General features: G+C 45.3%; 1 protein-coding gene across 1 annotated transcript; it reads left to right on the forward strand.

Annotated features, from left to right (window-relative positions):
- Positions 1–26558, forward strand: SBSPON (somatomedin B and thrombospondin type 1 domain containing). Its single transcript, XM_074944232.1, has 5 exons — positions 1–642; positions 15320–15514; positions 24076–24166; positions 25021–25197; positions 26205–26558. Exons 1-5 carry the CDS (start codon positions 411–413, stop codon positions 26320–26322), a joined length of 813 nt encoding a protein of 270 aa, XP_074800333.1. The 5' UTR covers positions 1–410; the 3' UTR covers positions 26323–26558.
- The last annotated feature ends 531 nt before the right edge of the window (positions 26559–27089 follow it).

The following is a 27089-nucleotide window of genomic DNA, read 5'->3' on the forward strand; positions in this document are numbered from 1 at the left end:
CCCCCACCCGCCCCGCATTCCTCAGGGCAGGCCAGGGTGTGCTGCCCGCGCGGGCTGCAGGGAGACGCAGCGCGAGCCTCAGAGGTCCCGCCGGGGCGGTGGTGGGGAAGCTGCGGGTCAGTGACGAGCTCCCGGGCATGTCCCCAGCGCCCCGGGCCCTGCCCTGCTCCCACGCGCGCTCCCTGCCCGCCGTCTGACCCTCCCGCGCTGGGCTTGGCGGATCCCGTCCCCGCGGCTTGTCTTGGCGGCGCCTTTAGGGCCACCCGGCGATGACTCAGAGCTGCCCGCCGGGCTGGGGGAGCCGCGCCGGGATGCTGCAGCCGGCGGCCTAGTGCGGGAGGCGGTCGCTGGGGCCCGCCGCTCAGCCGGGCGAAGCAGCTGGAGCGTCTGAATCTGCTGAGGGCGAAGCAATGAGCGCGAGGGCCCTGGCGAGTGTCCTGTGGATGGTGCTGCTGGCGCCGTGGAGACTCTGGCACCGGGCTGATGCGGGCTGCTCCGAAGAGAGAAGATGCTGCCCTGGCCGGGACCCAAGCTGTGCCAGCACCGGCTGGAGGATGGACAGAGTCTATGGGACCTGTTTCTGTGATGAAGCCTGCAGGCTCACTGGGGACTGCTGCTATGATTACTCGCAGGCATGCCCAGGTAGGTCAATCAGCACCCAACCCCGGCATAGGGCAGGCAAGTGCAGGCAGCTGGGGTTCGATAGCTATCAGCTATTCATGCTCCCAATGCTGCTCAGTACAATAACTGCACCCCTTCTACCTGCATTTCCTTCCACCTGAAGCTTTAGTGAGTAGCAGTAGAGTAAGCCCGTTTTCTTCCCATTCTTACAGGGTGCGAGTCACAACAGAATAAAGAATGCAAGGAAGTGACTCAAAGTGACCAGTTATTTCTTACAGTGCAGGGGTGCAGCTCAGAGAAACAAACTTCCATTCCTTTGCAAAGTTTAGTCCAGGAGACTAAATGCATTGATGTTATTGTTTATGATGATGTAAAGATAGTATAAAAATGATGGAAGGATAATAAGAACATTTTTTGTTGCATCTTGGTGGCTTACGCACTTGATGTTCCACCTGATTTTTAGTTTGTTTGTTGCTTGTTTGTATTAGGGAATGGGCGTAAGATGATGTGAACGAGGCTCTGACTTTTCCTTAGAATGCAAAACACAATGGGGCAAATTCATCATTGGTGTCACTCACCCTCAATCTGTGAAGTGACAGGGATGGATTTGGCCCAGTGTGAACATAGCAGCTAGGAGTTGCATTAAGCAGAAAAGTGAGACTGAAGAATCTTTTCACCTATCCCTCCACACAGCATTGGATGTGTATTCCGTTTCTGGTTCAACAGTAGTTGCTGTGCCTGGAATTTGCCTGCCCACTTTTATGTACCCCATAAAATGCTATGGATCTTATTTTTAAGCCATAGTCTAAATTCTCTCCTGCTGTAAAGGAGTTACAATGAGAATGTAGGACCACAAAGCTAATGGAGTCACACCAGAGATAAATTTTCTCCAATATGTTTTGTTGGGCTGACTGGTGATGCTGTCTAGCTTAGTTACTTATAGAGCTCACATCACCTAGTATCTGAGTGCCTTACAATAATGTTTAATGTATTTATCCTCCCAACACCATTGTGAGGAAAGGCAGTGTTGTTATCTCCATTTTATAGCTGGGAAACTGAGGCACAGAGAGTAAGTGATTTGCCTAAGGCCTCACAGGAAGTCTGTGGTAGAGCAGGAACTTGAACCCAGGTCACCTAAGTCCTAGGCTTGTGCCCTAATCACCAAACCAGCCTTTCTTTACTCTGAAACCTACCAGAGAAGAAACAGTCGCAAGAAGATATAACACAGAATGCATCAACTGCAGTTTTAAAAGATGGTATAATTACATGTAATGTCAGGCTGGAAAAACAGCGGGTGGAACATCAACAAATCGACGTCTGTGGTCATTGCACTTGCTAAAGAAAACAAACTGAGCTGTTTATGCACAACTTCGACAGGAGCAATCATGTAAAGACACTGAATTAACATTAAAAGAGTTAAAATCCGGTTAAAAACTTCCATGAGGCCCAAAAAGAGAAATGAGCTGATTTCTAGCTATGTGATTTCTCCATGTATGACCTCTTGGGCAATATATGTTTAAAATTCAGGTATACTTTGAAAAGGGACTCAGTAAAAATAGCATTGTGGGGTTCCATGTTTAAGGTGCTCATTAAGATTTAGTCTTGGATCAAGCCGGTATTTTTAACTCACATATCACCAGTTACAAAGTGTCTGCATTTGGAACTTAAGTTTATAGTTCTGTTGATGATGCACGAACCAGAATGCAATCCAGCTCACTCTACCATAGCTGTACAGGCTCTGCAGAGCTAGCAAAAACAGAAAGTAGTAAACTTCTACTTTTGTCCCTCAAACTGCTGGGACTCAAGAAAGAGATCTGTTGGATAAGAATGTGCCATTTTTGTAAAGTCACTTTTCATACTATGATTGCACTGCAGTGATGCATTATTTGAAGCTCATGGAGAGAACATGGGTGGAGAGCAGTAACAGACCATATACAGAGAGGAAAGAAGCAACTATCACATGAAAAAAAGGAACTCGAAATTTGGTTGCAAATTCTGTTGCTCTTGTAGGTGGCTGTTACTCAAGAGGATCTAGTAACTGCTACTTTCTATCTATAGGCCAATTACAACTCTTAGCTTTATATGAGGAAGGGAACCCTTTTCACATTGATGTGTCCATAGATGTGAAGTTGGAGGTTCTGCCACATCCATGTCCTCCCATTCCATAAACCCCACAGGGCAGCACGATGGGAAATGAAGCATTGGGGAAATACACATTGTCCATCTCCTCCTGCCTCTCCCGCATCACAAGGACACTCACCAAAAAGCATGCATTCACTTTTTGTGGTGTCCCTCTGTGCAACGGCACCCTCTCTTTTAATGAAACAGTAGAGTCCATACTAGCAGAAAACTGGGACAAAGGGAGGCCAGGCAGGGATCTTGGGGGATTCAGCAGTTATGGGGTGAAGCCCCTGTTCATTTTAAGAAGAGGAAGAGGGGCCAGGCCCCAACTCCTTGATGGAATGAGTTGGAGGAATCCCCTCCTCTAGAATGCCTAACATGAGGGATTTCCCACAGGTAGGCGCAGTCTGGCCATAAGCTAAAAGACTTGGAACTGAAGAGACCAAAATGGGAGAATGTAGCTTAATCTTCACAGAGTTAAAGAGAACCTCTGAAAAGCTTCCATGGAAATAGTTTGAAGACATTATGAGCTACTGTTTGAGGGCTTCAGAGGGAGAGACTTGCTAGGAATGTAATATAGGATGACCCTGCTTACTGAAAGCATCCCTGGAAACTAGTAGAGGAACACAATATACTTGGAGTACAAGTGTCTGTAAAGTCCTGGAGAGAGAAGAAAGATGAAGATGGCTAACAAAAATTGGCTGTGAGCTAACAAAAGGCCCTGATCTTGAGGGATGCTGTTTGCCTTCAACTCCCAATTAACTCAGGAGCCAGGCATGCAGAAGCATCGACAAGTCTCATTTGAAGAGGGCAGATAACTACAAACTCAGGCCAGAAAGTGCAACTATAAAACAAATTTAATTGAGCTCATCTTTTCAATAAAAAGAAAAGGAGTACTTGTGGCACCTTAGAGACTAACCAATTTATTTGAGCATAAGCTTTCGTGAGCTACAGCTCAGTTCATCGGTGCCACAAGTACTCCTTTTCTTTTTGCGAATACAGACTAACATGGCTGCTACTCTGAAACCCATCTTTTCAATGTGAATGCTCAGAAATACTCTACAACTCCAACAAATACTGTACTGTGTTTTACTTTTCAAAAATCCAAATATTATTTCAGTGGAAGTTTGTATCATCCTCAACAGTCTAGGGCTAGGAAGACATTACATTTTGCAAATCAATAAACTTATCTGTACTTGATTAGTTATGCATGCACGTGTGCACACACACATTTAGAAACACTGAGATATATGCACAAGAAACAGCGTCAGCAAGATGGTTCTGAGTAGTTCAGAAGTTTTGAAACCACCCAAAATGGCATTAAAATCAAGAAAATAGATTGAAATATCGTGAGCATCCCTTTGTATGGATGCGCAAAGGTTGAAAGCAAAGAACCTGAAGTTAGAATGCTTTCAGGAGAGGAATGGGGTAGGGGTAATTTGGGGGAATTCCTATCATGTATAACACTTTTGTCATCCCACCCAACAGCTATGTTTTAAGCTATAGCATTTTTGTCATTCCATCCCTGTCAGCACTGCAAATTTCTGATTCTACTGGACAAAGTACTTCGGGAATTACAGAAATAGTTAAAATGCCCACCATCTTCGAATCTGCGTAATTAACAAATATATTAAGACGTACAAAAGCACTGCCCTGAAATAACAGTAAAGGTGAGCCAGAAACCATCAAAAGAAAGGCCATTCTAAAGCTGCCAAGTCAAGTGTTAAGGTCTGTTGTACCTAGACATTGTATCACGCCTGGTACTCTATAAAGAGCTGCTCTGGTATGGTGTGGGCTGCAAAACCTATGTACAGGGATTTTTAAATTAATTTCCGTACAGTGTTAACAATGCTGAAAGGATGTTTGGTTGAGAAGTAGCACTTTACACAGAGCTGTGCACTGGGGCAGCAGAGTGTTCACCAGGATTTGGGCACAGTGTCAACCAGACCCCTGTCAGGGACACACAAAAGTAGTCAAGGCTGGTTGAGGGAGGGGTGGGGCCAGGGCACCCTCATAAAGCACATCTCCTGGGTAGCCTCCTCCACTAGCAAGTTAAAACTACCCTAGTCTGGTGGATGGCAGCCCATGGAACCCCGGGAGAATCAGGTGGTTACTGGAGAGCACAAAAGGCAACATCTGGGCCTTCTGGAAGACAGATAGACAGACGGACACAATGAAGAGACTAATACATTTCACTCTCCACCTCCCCCAGTTCTCCCCATTTTCTGTTACTTAGAGAATCGTTGAGACCCTGAAATACTTCTGTGAATGAACATCTTGATTCTCTGTCTGCATTAGCAATGATAACATAACTAATAGATTTAGGTCAGAGCTCATGCATTGCAAGATGTTTTCTAAATAAGCTTTATAACTTTCTTCAGCAAAGGAGCACAGAAGGGAGTAAATACTGTCTGGGATTTTGATAGCCATTAATGACCTCATAAATGTTATTAATGAGCTTTTTACGATGACAACATAGAACAGCAATGGAGACTAAAGTGGGAGTGAGGTCTGCACTTGTGACTATACAGTGCTATATGAAAAGAGGTGCTGGACAAGATTAATATAAATTAAGCTGTAAATCTTCCCCGTGTCTTAACATTTAATTAGGAAATATGGGGAAAATAATGATCCAGAACATGTGGTGTACACTGTGTACATGTGGTGTACACTGAAGGGAAAATGTAGATGGGATGGGGGGAAAATTAATTTAACCACTATTGGAATAAGGGCTACATTTCAAAATAATTCAAAGTGAATCTGAGGCACAGTGCCCAATAACTGTAACATGATTTATATTTTGTTCCTCAAACACCATATTGAAAAGCTATCTCTAAAGGACTAGAAAAAGTAAAGCAAAATATGATTAATATCTGAAAATGACATGCAGACAAAATTAAAACTTTACACAACTTAAGAGATTTCCAAATCAATAATAAACTATAATGATAATATGCTCACCATTATGTTTTATAATAGTTACTGAGCTGGAATTTCAGTTACACAACACTGAATACTATTTTATTGAGAAAATAACAGCACCAGAAAACTTGACATTGATATTTGATGATGTTTTGGGAGGAAACATGATCTAGTGGATAGGTCACAATACCCCAGTGGAGTTAAAAGACCTGGGTTCTAATTCTAGTTGCACCAATGGCCCAAGGTGACCTTGGGCAAGGCACTTCACTCCTCTGTTTCCGGGCCTACCTTTTGTCCACCTTTTTATTTGGACTGTAAGATCATTGGAGCAGAGACTGTTTCTCGCTATGTGTTTGTACTTAGCACAACGGGGCCCTGATCTCAGATGGGACCAGCAGGTGCTATCATAATACCAACATGAAAAAGAACATTTTAAAAAATTGGCTGTGAGTGAAGTCTAGATGTAGGTTGTAAGGAAACTGAGATGTTAATGACTATGGAACCGTCACTACAGAATGATTAGAAAAAAGGAAAAATAGCTCCTATGTGGTACCATAGTATAAGTTTTGCAATTTTTAATCAAAGGGCTAAATTCTAACCTTGGATATATGCATGCAGTTCCCATAGGACTTGGTGCTTAGATGTGAAATGAATACTAATTGCATTAAAAAAAATCCCAGAGAAAGAAAATTAATACTGAAGATGGGTCTGATCTTAAGCCCAGGGAAGTCAATGGGAATCTTTCCATTGACTTCCATGGGATTTGGATCAGGCTGTGTGAGAAAAAATTACAGTATCCTGTATCCTAAATACAGAAAATATTGTAAGGGCAATAATGATTCTAACAGACAGATATTCTTTTGTACTTAGTACATTCCATTCCCTTTTCATATACAGGTGTAGAGAGTCTTACCCCGTGGCCTGTGCATGACCCCATGGACAAACTCTCTGCTTGTCATGTATGCCTTATAGGCTTTTTGTACTGCATTCATTTGCCTAGAAAAATAAAAGATTGATGACTAACGTTAAAGCAATTAAGATTCTGTTAAACACCTACTACACAGGACATGACATTTTGAGCTATGTTTCAGAGTAGCAGCCGTGTTAGTCTGTATCCGCAAAAAGAACTGGAGTACTTGTGGCACCTTAGAGACTAACAAATTTATTAGAGCATAAGCTTTCGTGGGCTAGAGCCCACTTCATCGGATGCATAGAATGGAACATATAGTAAGAATATATATATATACCTACAGAGAAGGTGGAAGTTGCCATACAAACTGTAAGAGGCTAATTAATTAAGGTGAGCTATTATCAGCAGGAGAAAAAAACTTTTGTAGTGATAATCAAGGTGGCCCATTTAGACAGTTGACAAGAAGGTGTGAGGATATTTAACATAGGGAAATAGATTCAATATGTGTAATGACCCAGCCACTCCCAGTCTCTATTCAAACCCAAGTTAATGGTATCTAGTTTGCGTATTAATTCAAGCTCAGCAGTTTCTCGTTGGAGTCTGTTTTTGAAGCTTTTCTGTTGCAAAATTGTCACCCTTAAATCTTTTACTGAGTGGCCAGAGAGGTTGAAGTGTTCTCCTACCAGTTTTCGAATGTTATGATTCCTGATGTCAGATTTGTGTCCATTTAGTCTTTTGAGTAGAGACTGTTTGGTTTGGCCAAAGTACATGGCAGAGGGGCATTGCTGGCACATGATGGCATATATCCAGTAGTGAGCTGCCAAAATCTTAACAACCGGTTCCCTATAAAAAGTTCTGATTTAAGGGATGTGCCTCTGTCCGGCCTCCTCCCACCCCCCCACCAGGCTCCATCGTGCCCCCCAGGCTCCGTCCTGCCTCCCCATCCCTCCAGGCTCTGTCTGGCCCCCTCTCGCCCCCTCAAGCTCCGTCCTGCCCCCCGGCCCTCCCCAGGCCCATTCTCCATCCCAGGTGCCTGCTGGTGGTGCAGGCGTCCTGCAGCCCTTGCATCAGTGGGGTCGCTCCCGGCATGTGGGGCAGCGGCTCCCTGCAGGCAAAGGCTGCCGTCTGCCCAACTCCCCACCGCGGGATGTGAGCGTCCCCGAGTGATGGAGGCCTGACAGCCCCACAGTGCAGGAGTGGGAGAGACTTGGGAGTGGAGAGTGGGCTCACCCCAGCATGCCCAAGGCAGCCCCCAGCCATGGCACCAGCCGGCGCCACCTGATTCCTGGGGCAGAGGAGGCTGCTGCTGCCAGGGGCCTGGCTCCCTGGCCCTACGCAGCGCCCAGTCACATGGTGCCTGATCTCCCTGCCCAGCGGGGCCAGTCGCGCTTCCTGGGCCAGGCAGGAAGCAGCGTGGAGCTCGGCCGCAGCTGCTGAGCGAGGCAGCATCGGATCGGCCTCTGTGCGCAGGGCCCCAGAGCGGCTGCCCGGATGGCTGCGCAGCGCAGGTACCAGCCACAGCACGGCGCCTGCCCCGAGACAGGATGTGGGGCCCTGCAGCCCTTCCATAGACCCACGCCCCGCAAACGGCACTGCTCCGTGCACCCCCCTCTAGCACCGAGCCCCTTCTCCAACAGCCCCCTTCTATAACACTGAGCCCTACACCATGCACCCTCCCTAGCGTCGTGAGTTGGGGCCCCTTTGGCCTGGGGGGGCTGCACCAGCCGAGCCCCAGCGTGGCTGGGACTTTCTGTGGTGGCGGCTGCCTACCCAACCCCCCCCATTCCCTGTCTCTTGACCGCCCTCTCAGAACCTCCGCCCACTCCAACTGCTCCCTGCCCCTTATCCAACCCCTCCTCCCAGCCCTGGCCCGGCCCCCTTACCATGCTGCTCAAAGCAGCAGGAGCTGCAGAGCTGCCAGGAGCGGTCCAGAGCGCTGGTGCCAGCGGTGCGGCATGCTGAGGCTCTGCGAGAGGAGGGAAGGCGGGGGAGGGGACGGGTGAGCCTCCCCGGCCGGGAGCTCAGGGAGCCATAACAACCGGTTCTAAAACTGCTTCTAAATTTAACAAGCGGTTCTCGGAAACCAGTGCGAATTGTCTCCTTGCTCACCACTGCATATATCACATTGGTAGATGTGCAGGTGAACAAGCCCCTGATGGCGTGGCTAATGTGATTAGGTCCTATGATGGTGTCACTTGAATAAATATGTGGACAGAGTTGGCATTGGGCTTTGTTGCAAAGATAGGTTCCTGGGTTAGTGTTTTTGTTGTGTGGTGTGTGGTTGCTGGAGAGTATTTGCTTCAGGTTGGGGGGCTGTCTGTAAGCGAGGACAGGTCTGTCTCCCAAGATCTGTGAGAGTGAGGGATCATTTTTCAGGATAGGTTGTAAATCTTTGATGATGCGTTGGAGAGGTTTTAGCTGGGGGCTGAAGGTGGCAGCTAGTGGCATTCTGTTATTTTCTTTGTTGGGCCTGTCCTGTAGTAGGTGACTTCTGAGTACTCTTCTGGCTCTGCCAATATGTTTTTTCACTTCAGCAGGTGGGTATTGTAGTTTTAAGAATGCTTGATAGAGATCTCGTAGGTGTTTGTCTCTGTCTGAGGGATTGGAGCAAATGCGGTTGTATCTTAGAGGTTGGCTGTAGACAATGGATCGTGTGGTGTGTCCTGGATGGAAGCTGGAGGCATGTAGGTAAGTATAGGTCAGTAGGTTTCCAGTATAGGGTGGTGTTTATGTGACCATCGCTTATTAGCTTATTGGACACAGTAGTGTCCAGGAAATGGACCGCTTGTATGGATTGGTCTAGGCTGAGGTTGATGGTGGGACACAAGCGGTCCATTTCCTGGACACTACCTATCCTGAAAAATAATCCCTCACTCTCACAGATCTTGGGAGACAGACCAGTCCTCGCTTACAGACAGCCCCCCCAACCTGAAGCAAATACTCTCCAGCAACCAGACACCACACAACAAAAACACTAACCCAGGAACCTATCCTTGCAACAAAGCCCAATGCCAACTCTGTCCACATATTATTCAAGTGACACCATTGTAGGACCTTCTGATAATAGCTCATCTTAATTAATTAGCCTCTTACAGTTTGTATGGCAACTTCCATCTTCTCTGTATGTGTGTATATATCTTCTTACTATATGTTCCATTCTATGCATCCGATGAAGTGGGCTGTAGCCCACAAAAGCTTATGCTCTAATAAATTTGTTAGTCTCTAAGGTGCCACAAGTACTCCTGTTCTTTTTGAGCTATGTGTTATTATTTCTGGAGTAACATCAGTGTGCAAACTGCACTACATAAGCATTCAGCAATAATAACATTATTATATTTGTATTGCAGTAGTGCCTAGCAGCCCCAGTCATGGATCAGGACTCCATTGTGCTAGGTGCTGTACAAACACAGATCTGTATCAACAGAACAAAAAGACAGCCCCCGGCCACAAAGAGCTTACAAGATGATGATGTGGTTCCTGTCCCAAGGAGTTGACAATATGGTCCAGAAAGATAGGCCAGATAGTATATCAGGCATAGATGACTTGTGCCTCCCGATCTAAAGGGGAGGACAAGTGACCACCCCACGTGTCTCCTCTGCCCAGCAACCTCCCCACCCTGCACCCAGCCTATGTTGGCCACGCTCGTCCCGCCCCACGTTACCTGGGGTGGGGGAAGGGCTCTGTTCTCCCACTGTGGGATCCTCCCCACTTCTCCCTGGCAGGCGGGCCCAGGCAGGGAGCAGGATGGAACCATTTCTCACATGGCTGAAGCTGGCTGCTCTGGGTTGCTGCTCCGTGCAGTGCAGCAGCTGCCTGAGGGTATGTCTTCACTACCCACCGGCTCGGCGGGTAGCGGTCGATCTATTGGGGATTGATTTATCGCGTCTCGTCTAGACGCGATAAATCAATCCCTGAATCGATGTCTGTACTCCACCTCGGCAGGAGGAGTAAGCGGAGTCGACGGGGGAGCCGCCGTGGTCGACTCGCCGCTGTGAGGATGGCCAGGTAACTCGAACTAAGATACTTCGACTTCAGCTCCGTGAGTAGCGTAGCGGAAGTTGCGTATCTTAGTTCGAACTGTCTCCCTAGTGTAGCTTATGAGAGCCTGGTGGTGGCTGCCTGCTCCTCACCTGGGCCTGGCTGCTGGAGACGGGACGGAGTGAGCCAGAAACATGCCTGGGGGGAGAGGGGACTCCAGCTATGGCTTGCTGGGCCCCTGTCCCCAGCAGCTGGGCCTGGTGCATGGAGCAGTGACTCAGAGTAGCGGGCATGAGAAGCAAATGGCCCTGCTCCCTCCCCCCGTCAGACCAGTCTGGCAGGGCACTTGACCCCGCATATCCCCCCCTATGCGTTGCCTCTGACAGGGGATGGCAAGAACTTGGAAGTGTGATGTTATGTGGAGATAGTTGTGTATTTGAAGGAGGGATTTAAAGAAGCCCTGAATGTCACTTGGCTCACAAACAGAAGGGATCATTCCAAGTGCTAAGGTGCAGCATGGAAGGAGGCACTAGATTAGATGTGTAAAGAAAACCCCAGTGAATGGGGGAATTATCATCATCCTCATTTTTACAACTGAGGAACATTAGGTGACTTACCCAGGGTCACACAAGACATCTATACATGAAGCAGGAATTGAACCATTTTCTTGAGTCCTAATTCAATGCTTTAACCACAAGACTATCTTTCTTCTCAAGAGGAGAGAAGGAAGAAGTAAAAGCAGGGGAAACATTGAATTGCACCTCTAGTGAGAACAAGAAACTTGAATTTGAGATGGAAGAAGAGAGGAGACCAGTGAAGACATCTGAAGAGGGAATGACATGGGCAAAATGGCAGGAGAGGAAAATAATTTTGCCACACCTCTTTGGACAAAATGGATGGAGATGAGCGGAAATAGGGTGCTGGACGAAACTCATCAGGGATGCAAGTTCACTGACGTCAATGGACTGGCATCAGGGGCAAATTTGGCCCTATGGGACCACTCCTGTGAGTAAGAGGAGCAAGATTTGTCCTGATCATATAAACAAGTGGCACTGTGTAAGTTATTAGAGAGCAAAAAGTTGAGGCCTGCATTTCTCCACTCAGTCACAGAAGATATTTGCATCAGTTAAAAGCCCATTATCCGCGGGACATTTCTGGTAATGTACATAATCATCTCATGAACAGAATTTAAAGACCTATACAATCCATTATGACAATTTAACAAATAAATATGCAGCAGGCCATATAGGCACAGTTTTCAAAATCTGTAACTCTCAGTGTCTCGGTGAGATGAGGCCATGGAAAGCTGAACTCATGCCAGTGTGTCACGCTGGTGTGGGTTTGTCTAATGTAAGATGGCTGTTAAAGGGCAAACAAAGCAAAGATCTCTTCATTAGGCAGTTTCTTACCCTGGGATAATGTATCCATGACCTGCTTCTGGAATCTGGGAAACAAGCTGCTAAAACTTTTCTTTCAGGCAGCTTGCAGAGTATCTGTATCCACCAGGGACATCTTTTCTGATCTGTTGTCCATGCTTTTACAGGTAAAACAAGACAGAGCTACTGTTTTGTCAAAATTTGAATGAGAAATCCAAGGGAAAGGGAAAATATAGAGCAGAAAGAAGCTTATCATGTTAATATAGAGGAGAGATGCAAGGAAGATGTAATCCTTAGTGGATGCATCCAGAGAAGGAAGCATTGCAGATAAAGAAAGAGATAGTTTGGAAGAATCAGATATAACAGATCCATTACTGAGAATTTCTGCAGGCACTATCATTGAGTGACCTTTGAAAATTTAAAAGCTGGTTAGTGTATCACCTAAATTCTATCTTCTACATATCACAAGCACTTTCACCCTGAAAGGCTTTTTCTCAAGTGATCAACATCAGGTCTTATGGTCCAGCCTTTACAGCCTGCACTGATTCAGAGGGCTGCCTGATCCATCCAATATATCTATACGGAGGCATAAAAAGTATGAAAGGCCATACTTGGGCTAAACATTCCAGCAGGTGTCAGAAGAATTCTGTATAATACAAAACAAAAGTCTTATCTAATTGAACAGTGTTTTCCTTTTTTCTTTGATTGAAATCGCCACTGAGTTGAGCATGTGTTCTGGTATTTCTCCTCAGACAATATTTCTATGCCATAAACTCATTTTACCTGGTGAAAAATGAACTCCACTAGAACCTTGGAAAAGTAAAGACTGTATTAGTCTGGTTTGAGGTAGGACATACAAACACAACAGGATTTATAAGCGCTCTGTGAAAACGTGGCATATGTGCTATTTATTGAATGGTATTCCTACAATTCTGAGGGAATTGCTTTGAAAAATAATTTTTCTTCTGAATCAAAATCTGATTTCAAAACAATGGCTCTTTTTCCCCCAGAAGATGCTTTTGGAAAGGTCTGAAGTGGAGCTGTGTGAACACTTCCAAGTATGATTCACAAGGCATTCGTGAATTTGTGCATGAGAACTGGCCATTAACTATGTGACCTATGTGTCACTTTAATTCTCTGTGCCTCCATTTTCCCATCTGTAAAATGGAATAATGACAAAGGACTTTGGAATCGAAGATGACAGGCATTATATAAGTGATAAGTATTTTGTCTCCAGTAAATTTAGTGATATCAAGTCTTCATATTTATATTAACAGAACTAGATCAAAATCAGAACTTCTTCAGACAACTCTTAGTGCACCTTTATCTAAGACAAATAAAATGGCCTAACAAACAAAACAAACAATCAAAACAAAGCTCTTGTAGAATATCTGTATTGTAGGAGCCTTTCAGTAAGAACAAAATTTCCATGCAAAGAAGCATGCATAAGAGGTATTATGTGAAAGTGATAAAGAAATTAAGCAATATGTTTATACAATTTTATTTAAAAAATGGAATCAGGTATTGCAATCATACCCTAGCTTGTGGCACTTAACACATACTTGGGGAGGCATTTACACAGTCACTGCCTTGTTCATTAATAAAGTTTGTGGAGCTTTGAGCTTCGTGGATGGAAGATACTATGGAAGTACAGTGTCCTAATGATTATTATTGGTCAAGTCTGATGTTTAACGGTCTTAGATGGCACCCAAAGCTTGTAAAATTGAGATTTGCAATATGATGTCAAAATACAATAGCCTGTTTACAGTCTGGAGGGACCCAGAGGCATTTTGGATTAAACAGAAATTCTTAACATTGGAATTCATAGAACTTTGGTTTACCTGTGTTGCTATTTTCAAACCTCTTGCCTTAAGCTGCTTCACTTTGTTGCTTTTGCCATTCAGTGTCTGTTCAAAAGTGATGATTCTTGGAAGTAACAGACTAGGAATACAGTAGTCTGTGGCCATGTCTACTCTATGGGGACTATAGCGGCATGGCTAGGGTGCCATATCTATGCTGGCATAACCCTGTATTGTAGGCACAGCTTACACTGACAGAAGGTTTTTTCCCATCAATGTCAAAACACCATCTCCCTGGGTGATGGCAGCTAGGGCAACAGAAGCATTCGGCCATTGACCTAGCTGTGTCTACACCAGGGCTTAGGTCAGTATAGCTGTAGCATTGAGGGGTGTGAATTTTTCACACTACCGAGCACCATAGCTATGTCAACCTAAATTTTAAGTGTAGGCCTGGCCTGTGTCTGCCTCCATTCATCTTTTCCCCAACTAAAGAATAGTGCCTGCTTGGAGTTCCTCCTCCCTCTATCACTCAAACTGTCACTGACACTTTCCCCCTCAAAACCCAAAGAAAGAACAAGTGGCAGCATGTCAAAGAGTGTTTATTGTTAGGGGTATGTAGCCTTTGAAATACATAGGCACAATTTCTAGGGGCAGTATTGGCTCCAGCATGGTGCTTAATAATAATGTAAAACGTTGACAAATTTAAGGTAGTGTAAAATATTCTATTGTTATCTAAGGGAACTTGTGGGGCCAAATTTGTAATTTTGTGCATCACCTTGTGAATTGTCACTAAATTGTGAAAAGGAAAAGGACATGAAGGCAGAGAAGGGGTAACCAAAGTGTACATAAATTAAAATAAATTCCACTCACACCCTGCTCTCAGTTATATTAGAGTAATGCCATTGGAATTACACTAATCTAAATCTACAGTAACAGTAGAATCTAGGCACATCAGTCAAAAAGGGTTAGAGAAATTTGAACTGTGTTCTTTGGGAAATGATTAAAAGGGGATCTCAATAATATATAGTCTTATACAATATTCTGAGGTGAATCAAGAGGAAAAGTGTTATTACAAGGCAATTTGACCTAGTGTCATGCACAGCAAACAGGGACCACCCAACATAAACAAAAGGAAAACAAAGTGGAGGCAGAATTTCTACCAACTTTGGGAATAAGTTACCAGCAGCAAGGTCATCTTGAAAAAAAAGATTATAAAAATGGGAAACCAGTAACTCCAAGGAGGGAGGGGGGTGAAGAGCATATGCCCCCTAACTCCGCTGTTTTACGTTTTATTTCTCTCCTCCTTTAAACCAAATTTAACAATACAGGAATCGCCATACTAAATCAGATCACAGATCCTTCTAGTCTAGTATGCTGTCTCCAGCATGGCCAGCACCAGATGATTTAGAGAAACGTGAAAGAAACCCTGAAGCAGGCAACTATGGAATAATCTTCCCAAAGGGAAAGTTTCATCTTAAACCCCTCAGTAAAGGAGCATTCCCAAAGGGCCTTAATATTAGAGTTGTTAGAGGGTGCTACTGTAATAAGATAGTGGTATTGACTGCTAGTAATATTCAAATATTGCTTTGTAGCTCTTCCGTGCATCGTTGGGGAGTGGAGTCACTGGAGTGGCTGTGCAGAGCAGTGTAAGCCTAATTTGCGAATGCGTAGGCGCTATGTGAAGCAGGAACCTAAAAATGGTGGGGAACCTTGCCCCCTACTTGAAGAGAAGTCTGGCTGCCTGGAATACTTGACTTACCAGGGGCAGGACTGCGGACATGAATACGGTACTCTCACTCTGATTTATTTGAATTGCCCTGATGTCTTTATCACCACTTAATAGTCGTCCCCCACACCCTCCAGGCATTGATGACAATAAGTTGCAGTTACAGTCTACATAGTACAAATGCATTTTAAAACTTTGAGAGAGACAAGGTGGGTGAGGTAATATCTTTTATTGGACCAACTTCTGTTGGTGGATGGGGACAAGCTTTGGAGCTTCACAGAGCTCTTCTTCTGGTCCTCAGACCTCCCTTTTGAAACTTTATCTTTTACTTTCATATAATTTCATAGCTGCTTATTCTTTCTGACTTAAATATTTACTTAGACATTTTGGGTCAGGTTTGGATTTCGGTGACAGTTAAGAATGCTCCACATCTCATAGGTGGCTCCTAACATCTTGCAGCATCAGCCCCAATAAAAAGGAAACAATGTGTATAAGGTGAATGCACCTCACCTAAATGACAGAAGATATATTATTATTGGAAGTGTTTACAAGGAGTTTATTGTACAAAGAACTACAACTACATGTTCCCCTTCACTTTTCTGACTTAGGCCACTCAATAGTTTTTAAACCCATCTTACAATGTACTCCTTTAAGCACTTGCACTAATGTGTCAGACATACAAAACTGGCACTCATAACTGGATGCTCCAAGACCGTATCCAACATATCTCCAAACAGCCTGGGACCCTGAAAGGGAAGAGTGAGGAAACAAAGTTTGGAGGAAATATCCCCATCCCAGAGACAGATCCAGAGAGCTCTCTGAGCCAGTGCAGAAGCACCTAAGTTGGCTCCAAAGGAAAATGGAAGCTTGATACAGGTTGTTGAGGGGATTCAACTGAGATGAGGTACTTCAAGAGGTTCCTACATACCATAAAGGGCAGCTTGAAGCAAATGGCTTTTCCCCCTCACATCTTCATGAGCCATTGGGATGGCCACTCTAGAGGCATATGAGGCATAGATTATAGTAGCCGTCTGAGTGCCACTTCCATGTACATTGTTAAATAACTGCCCCTTCTACTTACCTGTACATGGAATCACAAAAGGAGGTTAGCCTCCAGAAGTAGGTGCATGGGCTTAGAATGGAAAGCCACCAATAAATCCACCTTCAGGTGGGACAACCACAGTTTATGGAAGTCAGTGTTCAACTTGCAGTGCCTGTGTAAGTTATCGTTGAATCAAGAGTGCTAACTTTATTTCCACCATCTTCACAACAGAGAGGGAGGTAAGCAGAATCACCCCAGAAAAGCTGCCTTGGGAAGAAAATAGGGAGTCTCGCTGCTCCATTGGAGACCATGACATTTTTGTTGTGTGCGTGACCACGGAACCCTATTCCTCTCAAGTGACCTTCTGAGGGTATTTTTACAATGAGAGGGACAGTTCGGTGATCCAGATCCAAATCTAGCTCACTGCCTTTGGGAGGTTCTTCAAGAAGGGAAAATGAAGGACAAGGCTTTTCTTACCTCTAGGATCAATAGGTCATGGTAGAACCAGGAGCTCCCTTACTAAAGAAGGAAAATTGTCTTAGCTGTGAGGTAAAAGGATCCTTTGCAAGGGAGGCAGCAGAAGCCCAGTTTATCTTTGCTATGGCTCCAAGATGAAAGAACTCTCATGAAAATAGAGGGGTTAGGGTAGTTCTAGAGACAGCATCCCCCTACCTCCCAGAAGTCCTTTTGAGCCCCAGTCCTCCTAAAAGTCCCTTGGGACCTGTCCTGCTGGTGTCTATAATCCATAGGGGGCTGCTGGAATGTGGGTCTTCTTCAGAATCATGCACCCTGTGGCTCAGGCCTGGCTGTTGCACTTACATGAAAGGTGGGGGGGGCGGGGGGGGGAAGGGGGTGCAGAAAAAGCCTGCTGCCAAAAGGTTGCAGTGGGAGGGACACAAGAATGACATTTTAAGCCCTTCTCGCCTGGCTCTTTCCTTTGTACTCCTGTTCTGTGGCAGTCTGGAGCCTCTTTTAGGCATGGAAGAAGGTGGCATCTTAGACACACACAAACTTCAGCTGCTTGCAATAAAGCAGGAAAACAACTGACCTGCATGCAGGGCTGGGGAGGCACAGGATACAGAAGTCCTGCATCTGGATTGACTACCCCTGCCTTGTGAACAGATGAAAACAATTATTTACCCATTCAGCCATACTAGCGGCAATGGGAACAGAGTAGAGGCAGAAACAAATGAAGGCCTTTGTAGCCGAACTGGAGATACAAAGGAAGTTAAGCTGCTATGTTTCCTTGTCTTTGTAGAAGGTTAGAAGCAATTTTTCAAAGGTTTTTCCAGTCTATGCACCAGCAAAATGAATGTGCATGTGTTCTTGCAACAAATTGGGTACTCAAGCATGCGATTCATTGACTTGCACATGTGGCTGTCCAAACAAAATGAGGATGTGTGGTTTGCATGGTATCAGATGCCAGTTTAGTGGCTTATATGAAATGAATTTGTGTCAGTCCAGTTCCTACTTAATAGGTGCCCATAGCAGCACCAAAAAAGAAAAAAAATCCAGTTTCAGTTGGCACAATTGGCAGTTTATTTGCTAGGACTGAATGGGCATGGAAACCATTACATCATGGCCCAGTGCCCCTTCTGGATGATCATCAGTCTGTTGTAAGTGGACCCAGCTGCTGGATCAGGCCCCCTGGGTCTGGGTAGTCTAGTCACTGTTCTGCATCTCTAAGGTGCACTTGCAGGCTGACCTCTTGTCTGAGCCCTTCCTTGGAATGTGGGATGTCACAATCCAGTCACCCTAGTCCAGCAGTGCCACTCACTAAAATTTGGCCCAGCTGCCCCCTCATCCAGGGGACAGGCCAAATGTGAACAGCACTGAAACTCCCTGTGCCAGGGACCAGGTCGCAATGCCTGGAGTGGGAGTCAACCCAGTTGGACCCACACGACAGAAGCTGCTGCTGTGGGGTGAGTGCAGGATGGGCTTGCTCTGCAACTCCCCACTAGGGCTTCCTATTCCTCAGGGGCAGCACCCATCCCCCCAAAACCCAGGCTTTCCACTCCCCAGGGGCAGGACTTGTCCCCTTTAGCCACTGGGAATGTTGGGAAGTATGACAGTCTCTGAAGCTCCCAAGCCCTCAGTTGCTCACATACACTCCCCCAGAGTTCTACCTAGCTGGGGGCATTTTGACTTCTAGTTTAACCCCTTTGGGGACAGTGTGAAAGCAAGGAACACAGGCTTAGCCACAGAATTTCTTAGCCACAGTCACTGTACTATTAAAAGGCACTAGCAAGTACAGAACTGTCCAAAATAAAAGTCCTGAGATCTCACCCCTTCTGAGTCAAAAGTCAACAGGAGAACCCCACCCATTGCCGTAGTGAGTGTCCACACTGAAGTGCTGCAGCAGTGTTTCAAATGTAGACAAACCCTGACTCTCTTCTTTTGGCCATATGGCAATTGGCAGCCTTGTCCCTTTCCCTCTCCAAGTTCCTGTGTTGAAAATTTGTTGTTCCATACCAGGGGTCACCAACCTTTGGCATCTGGCCCGTCAGGGTAAAGCCGCTGGCGGGCCAGTTTGTTTGTGTGGAGTGTCCGCAGGCACGGAGCCCCTCAGCTCCCATGGGCCGCGATTCGCCGTTCCTCGCCAATGGGAGTTGCGGGAAGCGGCACAGGCCGAGGGATGTGCTAGCCACTGCTTCCTGCAGCTCCCATTGGCTGGGAATGGCAAATTGCGGCCAGTGGGAGCTGCGGTGCTCAGTGCCTGGGGACACTCCACATAAACAAACTGGCCTGGCCCACCAGCAGCTTCATGCTGACGGGTTGGGTGCCAAACGTTACCGACCCTTGTTCCATACCAGGCGCATGGGCCAGAAGTTGAGAGACAGTCAATGGCCCTAGATTGTTGTCTTGATGGCTTCTCAGAGACTGTCTTTCAATGATGTGTCAAGCATTTTTCCGGGCAAGTAGCTGACTGGAATACTTCATAACTTTTATAGGTCTATACTTAAAACACTGCATTGGGGCAGCTGCGCTACTGTAGCACTTTAATGAAGACGCTATATACTGACAGGAGAGAGCTCTCCCGTAGGTGGTAGCTATGTCAGTGGGAAAAGCTCTCCTTCTGGCATAGTGCTGTCTACACCTGTGCTTCGGTTAGTATAACTGTGTCGCTCAGGGGTGTGGATTATTCACATCCCTCAGGGACGTAGTTATACCAAAGTAATTCTGTAGCGTAGAGCTGCCTCCCCTTTTCTTAGGCTGTTAGCACATAACACAAAATGGAGGTCTAATTGAAAATGGAGGTTACAAAATGGAGTTCACAATCTAAGGATATGTCTGTACTACAAAATTAAGTCAATTTTATAGAAGTTGATTTTTAAAAATCAGTTTTATACAGTTGATTGTGTATGTCCCCACTAAGCACATTAAGTCGGTGGAGTGTGTCCTCAATACCGTGGCTAGCATCGACTTACGGAGTGGTGTTCTGTGGGTAGCTATCCCACAGTTCCCGCAGTCTCTGCTGCCCATTAGAATTCTGGGTTAAGCTCCCAATGCCTGTTGGGGCAAAAACATTGTCGAGGATGGTTTTGGGTACATCGTCAGTCGCCCCTCCCTCCCTCTGTGAAAGCAACGGCACACAATAGTTTTGCGCCTTTTTTCCTGGGTTACCCGTGCAGATGCCATACCACGGCAAGCATGGTGCCCACTCAGCTCACCGCTGCTGTTGTGAGCATTGTAAACACCTTGCGCATTATCCTGGAGTATGTGCAGAACCGGGCTAAGAGACGCCAGCATGAGGATGATTGTGATGAGGACATGGACACAAACGTTCCTGAAAGCACGGGCTGTGGCAATTGGGACATCATGGCAGCAGTGGGGCTGGTTGATACAGTGGAACGCTGATTCTGGGCCCGGCAAACAAGCACAGACTGGTGAGACCACATAGTGTTGCAGGTATGGGATGATTCGCAGTGGCTGCAAAACTTTCGCATGCATAAGGCCACTTTCCTTGAACTTTGTGAGTTGCTTTCCCCCTGCCCTGAAGCACAGGAATACCAAGATGAGAGCTGCCCTGACAGTTGAGAAGCAAATGGCGATAGCCCTGTGGAAGCTTGCAACACCTTACTGCTACCGGTCAGTTGGGAATCAATTTGGAGTGGGCAAGTCTACTGTGGGGACAGCTGTGATCGAAGTAGCCAATGCAAATCACTGACATTCTGCTATCAAGGGTAGTGATTCTGGGAAATGTGCAGGTCATACTGGATGGCTTTGCTGCAATGGGGTTCTCTAACTGTGGTGGGGCGATATCCCTATCTTGGCACTGGACCACCTTGCCAACCAGTATATAAACTGCAAGGGGTACTTCTCAATGGTGCTGTAAGCACTGGTGGATCACAAGGGATGTTTCACGTGGGATGGCTGGGAAAGGTGCATGGCGCTCGCATATTTAGGAACTCAGGGCTGTTAGAGCAGTTTCAAGAAGGGACTTCCTTCCCAGACCAGAAAATTACCCCTGGGGATGTTGAAATGCCAGTAGTTATCCTTGGGGACCCAGCCTAGCCCTTGCTCCCATCAGCCTGGACAGTAGTAAGGAGCAGTTCAACTATAGGCTGAGCAAGTGTAGAATGTGCCTTTGGACATTTAAAAGCTTGCTGGTGCTGTTTGCTAACCAATATTCCCACTGTTATTGCTGCTTGCTCTGTGCTCCATAATATCTGTGAGAGCAAGGGGGAGATGTTTATGGCGGGGTGGGAAGTTGAGGCAAATCGCCTGGCAGCTGATTTTGAGTAGCTAGACACCAGGGCGATTAGAAGAGCACAGCTAGGTGCACTGCGCATCAGAGAGGCTTTGAAAACCAGTTTCATGACTGGCCAGGCTACGGTGTGACAGCTGTGTGTATTTCTCCTTGCTGCAAACCTGCCTCCTTTGTTGATTTTAATTCCCTGTAAGCCAACCACCCTCCCCCCCTTCGATCACAGCTGGCAAAGGAAATAAAGTAACTATTGTTTTGAAACCAGGCATTCTTTCTTTATTAATTTTTTTAAAAAAGGGAGATAACTGACAAGGTAGCCCGGGTGGGGTGTGGTGCGGGAAGAGGGAAGGACAAGGCCACATTGCTTATTGTAGCCACACTACAAATCAAAACTGTTTGAATGACAGCCTTCTGTTGCTTGGGCCATCCTCTAGAGTGGAGTGGCTGGGTGCTCAGAGCCTCTCCTCCTCCGCGTTCTTGGGCGTCTGAGAGAGGAGGATATGGAACTTGGGGAGGAGGGCAAGTGGTTATACAATGGATGCGGCAGGGGTCTGTGCTCTTGTTGGCTTTCCTGCAGCTCCAACAGATGCTTCATCATGTCCGTTTGCCCCCCCCATTAGCCTCAGCATTGCCTCCTGCTTCTGCTCTTCGCGCTCACTTAATGCTTTCCTGGCCTCTGCCACTGAATGCGTCCATGCATTAAGCTGTGCCCTATCAGTGTGGGAGGACTGCATGAGCTCGGAAAACATGTCATCGCGAGTGCTTTTTTCCCCACCTTCTAATCTGTGACAACCTCAGGGATGGCGATGATAGGGGGAGCATAGACACATTTGACCTGGGGGGAGATAAAAAAGGGAGAGTAAGATTTAAGACTATCCTTTTGTTCTCAAAAATGTGAGACTCTTTCACAGAGAATCAAGCAATTCACAGCAGACAGCACATGTGCTTTCAGTACAAGGTTGCATTTTGCCTTTTATATTGAGCGCCTGCCGGTATGGTGACACATCACACATGGCTGGGCAACAGAATTCGGTTTCCAGGCAGCCATGGTAAGCCTTTTGGTACGCAGGGTTGGCTTCTTCCGCCTTCATAACATGTGGGAATAGTTTCAAACTGCAGTGCCATCCTTTCCCATAGCAAGCAATGCCGGCTGGGTTTCACATTTAAAAGGAGGGGCTGTGGTTTTCGGGTGTATATGCAGCACACACCTCCTCCCATCCCAGCGCATGGCTATTCTCTGGGATGATCCCTTCACCCCTCCCCCCGCCGCGTGGCTATTCTCCGGGATGATCCCTTTTAGCCAAGCGCAAACAACCCAACATGAACGGGGTCCTTTTACTGTTCCCTTACAAAAATTCCCCTATTTCAACCAGGTGACCATGAATGATCTCACTCTCCTGAGGTTAACACAGAAAGATAAAGACCAAATGTTGCTTGAATGTGACCAAAACCCAGGACCATTCGCTGCCATGCTTTGTGCTTGGCGTGGTAAAGTGTCCTACCGTGGAGGATGAAATAAGGCAGCCCTCCCCAGAAGCCTTCTGCAAAGGCTTTCAGAGTACCTTCTGAAGAGCTTCACGGAGATGTCCCTGGAGGATTCCCTCTCCATCCCCAGATACGTTATCAGACTTTTCCAGTAGCTGTATGGGCTGCAAATGCATCCCAATTCTTCAGGGAAAATCAAACATTAAACACTATTGCTTTTAACCCGGTACTGTAGTTACAAATGTGCACTCACCAGAGCTGCCTTCTCTAGCTTCAGGGTCAGGGATCCCGCCTTGGGAGGGTATTGGCTCCAGGGAGATGAAAAGGTCCTGGCTGCCAGGGAGAATGGATTCACTGCTTGCCTGCTGCGCATTCTCCTCCTCCTCCTCATCCCCAAAATCCTCCTCCACGTTGCATGAGAATCCCCCCTTGCAGGTGTCCACGGACAGTGGTGGGGTCCCCCCCTAGAATACCATGCAGCTGACCATAGAAGCAGCACGTATGGGACTCTGACCCAGAGCGACCATTTTCCTCCTTTGTCTTTTACCTGAGCTCCTTAACTTTCACGTGGCACTGCTGCGTGTCCCTGTTGTAGCCTCTCTCCACCATGCCCTGTGCGATTTTGGCATATATATATTAGCATTTCTTCTTTTTGATCAGAGTTCGACCTGCACAGATTTTTCTCCCCATACAGCAATTAGATCCAGTGTCTCCCTTTTGCTCCATGCTGGAGCTCATTTGCAATTCTGGGGGGACTGCATGGTCACCTGTGCTGCTGAGCTCGCCACGCTGACCAAACAGGAAATAAAATTCAAAATTTCCCGGGGTTTTTACTGTGTACCTGGCTAGTGCATCAGAGTTGAAAGTGCTGTCCAGAGCGGTCACATTGGAGCACTCTGGGATAGCTCCCGGAGGCCAATACCGTCAAATTGCATCTGCACTACCCCAAATTTGACCCAGCAAGGTCGATTTTAGCGCAACTTCCCTCGCCGGGGAAGGAGTACAGAAGTCAATTTTAAGAGCCCTTTAGGTTGACTGAACAGGGGTGGTTGTGTAGAGATATTCATTTTAAAATCGACCTAACGCAGCTAAATTTGACCTAATCCCGTAGTGTAGACTGGGGCTAACCCAGACATTTCCCATTCTATCTCAGAGACTAGACTGCACTCATTCCGGAATAGAGGGACACTGGTAGAGTTGAGTAGAAAAGTTTGCTCAGGCTGTAAGTGTTTTCAATAAATCACTGACTTCCATCTCGGACATCTTTAATAAGCCATCATTTCTCTAATAAAGACAACATAATTGATGCTATAAATAAAATATAGATTAGATATCTACCTTATTTCACAAAGGTTGTGTTCTCATTCTAACTATTTTTCCCTCTCAGTTCCTGCTTTCATAACTACCTCTGAATACAGTAAGGAAAGAAAAAGGCAAGCTGTCTCTCCACTGTGGTCTTCAGATACAGAGGAAGCTGGGTAATCTCTCACATGTACATTTTGGTCCTCTTGTTAAGTAGAAAGTATCTACAAAGATACATTTAATTTGATATGGAATAATTTAAGGGCAGCAGACAGCCCTAAATAACCACATACCTAATTTTTCTCCTGTACAGCATTTTATTTTCTGTGTTAGTCCAGGTCATTATTTTATTTGCTAACTATCCTGAACTAGACATTTACTGAGGTCATGGAAAATTTTGTAGAGCGACTGCTTTTTTAAAAAAAAAAATAAAGCTAACACAAAGTCAAGTAAATCTGTAACTATCAGTAGCCTGAGAAATTATACATAGATCGCTGCATAAACAAAATTGGCGGAAAGTTCTAGTCCCAAGGGCTGCTCTATTAGGGCTGCGTGGCAGAAGCTGTACAAATATGTAGCTCACAGATCTGATCTACTCAGCTCTGTCACTGTCTCGAATGCTCTATCCTACTCTGTTTACCCTGGGCCAATGAAACCAGTAGGCATTCTGAAAACAATTAGTCATACATTGAGTTTTATCTTTTACTGTTAGATTAAAAATAGGAGTGATTGGGAGACTGTATCCTACTAAAGTGTTTCATCCTAATATAAAGAAACTTTGTACATTATGTCATGTTTGGGCTGTGCAGCAAATGTCAGAACCAAGGTCCATCGTTTGGTCGTGGCTGAAAGGGTGTGCAACTTAGCCACTGTTCAGCAATCTCTTTCCTAAGCTCTGTATCACTAATACTTTTTGTATGATGCACGGATATGGCATAAAAGTGATTCACATCCTAATGTCTGATAAAGTTATGCTCATCAATACTAAAGCCAGTTAAAGTGGTACTATTTTTTCCCCACCCCCATGCAGATATTGTGTGGAATTTAAAACTGAATCACTCTCTCACCATTGCACTTTGGAGAATCGGCCATATGCCCGCTGGATGCAGTATCTACGAGAGGGATATACTGTGTGTGTAGCTTGCCAGCCTCCAGCTATGAATACTGGCAACCATCGTTGTTCTGGAGATGGCCTGGGTGCTGATGGGTAAGGATGGAAGATATATTTCAATTTTAGGAGTCTGAATGCTTTTTGTTAAGTAGTTTTAATATAAAACACCGAGCTCTGATTTCACTTACCTTCTATTCCGCTGGATCACACGAGAGAATGTAAGAATGCTCAGGGTTTAGGCAGTGGCTAAAGAGAAGTGAAATGGTGAAAGAGCAACGTAAAAGCTGAACTGAAATAGCTCACACTGACCAGCTGCAGTAGCTGAGATGATTTCTCCATTCTGTCCTAGCCTAGAAGGAACCCTTCTTCCAGGCCTAAATTCATTATATTAGGCTTTCTGATAGAACTTTATGCTTTATTTACAGTAGCTGCTGAGACCAGGGCCAAACTATTTAGTGATTTAGCAAGTACATATTAGAACTTTAAACATCTCCTTTTATTTTTAGATGAATGTCTCCAATGTCTTGCAGCCAAGTGTAGTGGTTTTAAAGCTTTCGGTTGTACTATGAAAATGGAGGAATGGTGTAGTTTCTGTACTGAACAGAACTTGATGACACTGTAGGCCTACCACACTTTTTAAAGGGGCAGTGCTGTAATCTGAATTTGAGCCCAAGCTCTAGCAGTTAGACGATAGCACATTACCCCATCAAACGCCATACAGCCAACTTGGTTAACCAAATGGATTCAAAGTCATCTACTATTTGGAACAGATTTTAATCCAATTTTGTATTCTAATCATTCAAACTAAAATCCTTAGTATATATTAACATGTATATTATGGTGGTATTCAATCACCCTAATGAGAATGGGCACTGTACAGAGAAAGGCCCTGCTCCAGAGAGTTTACAATATAAGGAATAAGATTAATTTATCTAGCCTTCGAAACAAAACATTTCTAATCAAGCCTGACCTGTCAGTGTTTACTAAAAACATCGAATCTAGCACTGTAGTAAAAAGTAAAGTTTATAGTTCAAAGAAAATATTTGAAAACCTACATTCAATTATTTTTAAAAAAAGAAAAATAATTTACTGTCACATTTCAGAAATAAAGTTCTCCATTGGCAAGCTGTTGGTAATCTTCGGTGCCAAGGAACATGGAAGAAAGTTCGGCAAGTGGAACAATGTTCATGTCCTGTTGTGCATAGTTTTATTTTTACATAAAAAAGTTGGAAAGAGAACTTTGAAGAACAACATCCATGAACATCTTTAAATCAATTTAACACTTTGTGAAGCCACAAGAACTCTACTTTTATGCTGTGCTTGCTTGCTGAACCTTAATCAAATTTTTAAAAAGACAAGACTTTAGGAGCCATTCTGGTTGAGTATGTTTGCCCTGTACCTAGATATTAAGATGGATCTTCTTGCTGCTGACTACACTCCGAGCTACCTTTTTTCTCTTTTTTGTAATTAAAAAGATTGAATGTCTCCAACGTGAGTAGTTTCAGTTCTTACCTCTTCATCTCTTACAAGGCACCCTTCACTATCAGAGGTATGGACCCTGCTCCACTGTAGGCAGGCTACTATGCTCTGTTTAAATGTGAGAAAAGTTACCCTCACCATTAATCCACTAGAAGTGCTTAAAGTGGACAATTGAGGAACTAGTACTGCATCTCAGTTCAAATCCTGTGCCCCATCTCAGACAAGTCTAGGCAGCTACAGATGTTATTGAACATAAACATTTAAAGAAGGTGGATTAGCACTGTATGTATTCCCCTTGTCCAATGCAGGCAACCACCTTCATATTAAAAAATTAAAGCTACTCAATTAGTTTCCTTCCTGTTTTGGATGGAAAACCTCAAGGACTTAATATCACTTACCACAATAGGGATTTCTTGGCACATGATGCTAAACAAAGCACCCATGTATCAAATTGCAGATTATTCTTTAACGGAGAGCAGTGTAAATTTAGACTGCATTGTCCTATTGCC

This window comes from Natator depressus, chromosome 2 (genome assembly GCF_965152275.1).
Source record: "Natator depressus isolate rNatDep1 chromosome 2, rNatDep2.hap1, whole genome shotgun sequence".
In the NCBI taxonomy this organism is placed as follows: Eukaryota; Metazoa; Chordata; order Testudines; family Cheloniidae; genus Natator; species Natator depressus.

Excerpts from the sequence above, each read along its gene's own strand:
- SBSPON (XM_074944232.1), top strand. The coding sequence starts at position 411 with ATGAGCGCGAGGGCCCTGGCGAGTGTCCTGTGGATGGTGCTGCTGGCG. Across the intron at positions 643-15,319 it reads TTACTCGCAGGCATGCCCAG|CTCTTCCGTGCATCGTTGGG; the intron begins GTAGGTCAATCA and ends ATTGCTTTGTAG. Across the intron at positions 25,198-26,204 it reads GATGGCCTGGGTGCTGATGG|AAATAAAGTTCTCCATTGGC; the intron begins GTAAGGATGGAA and ends GTCACATTTCAG.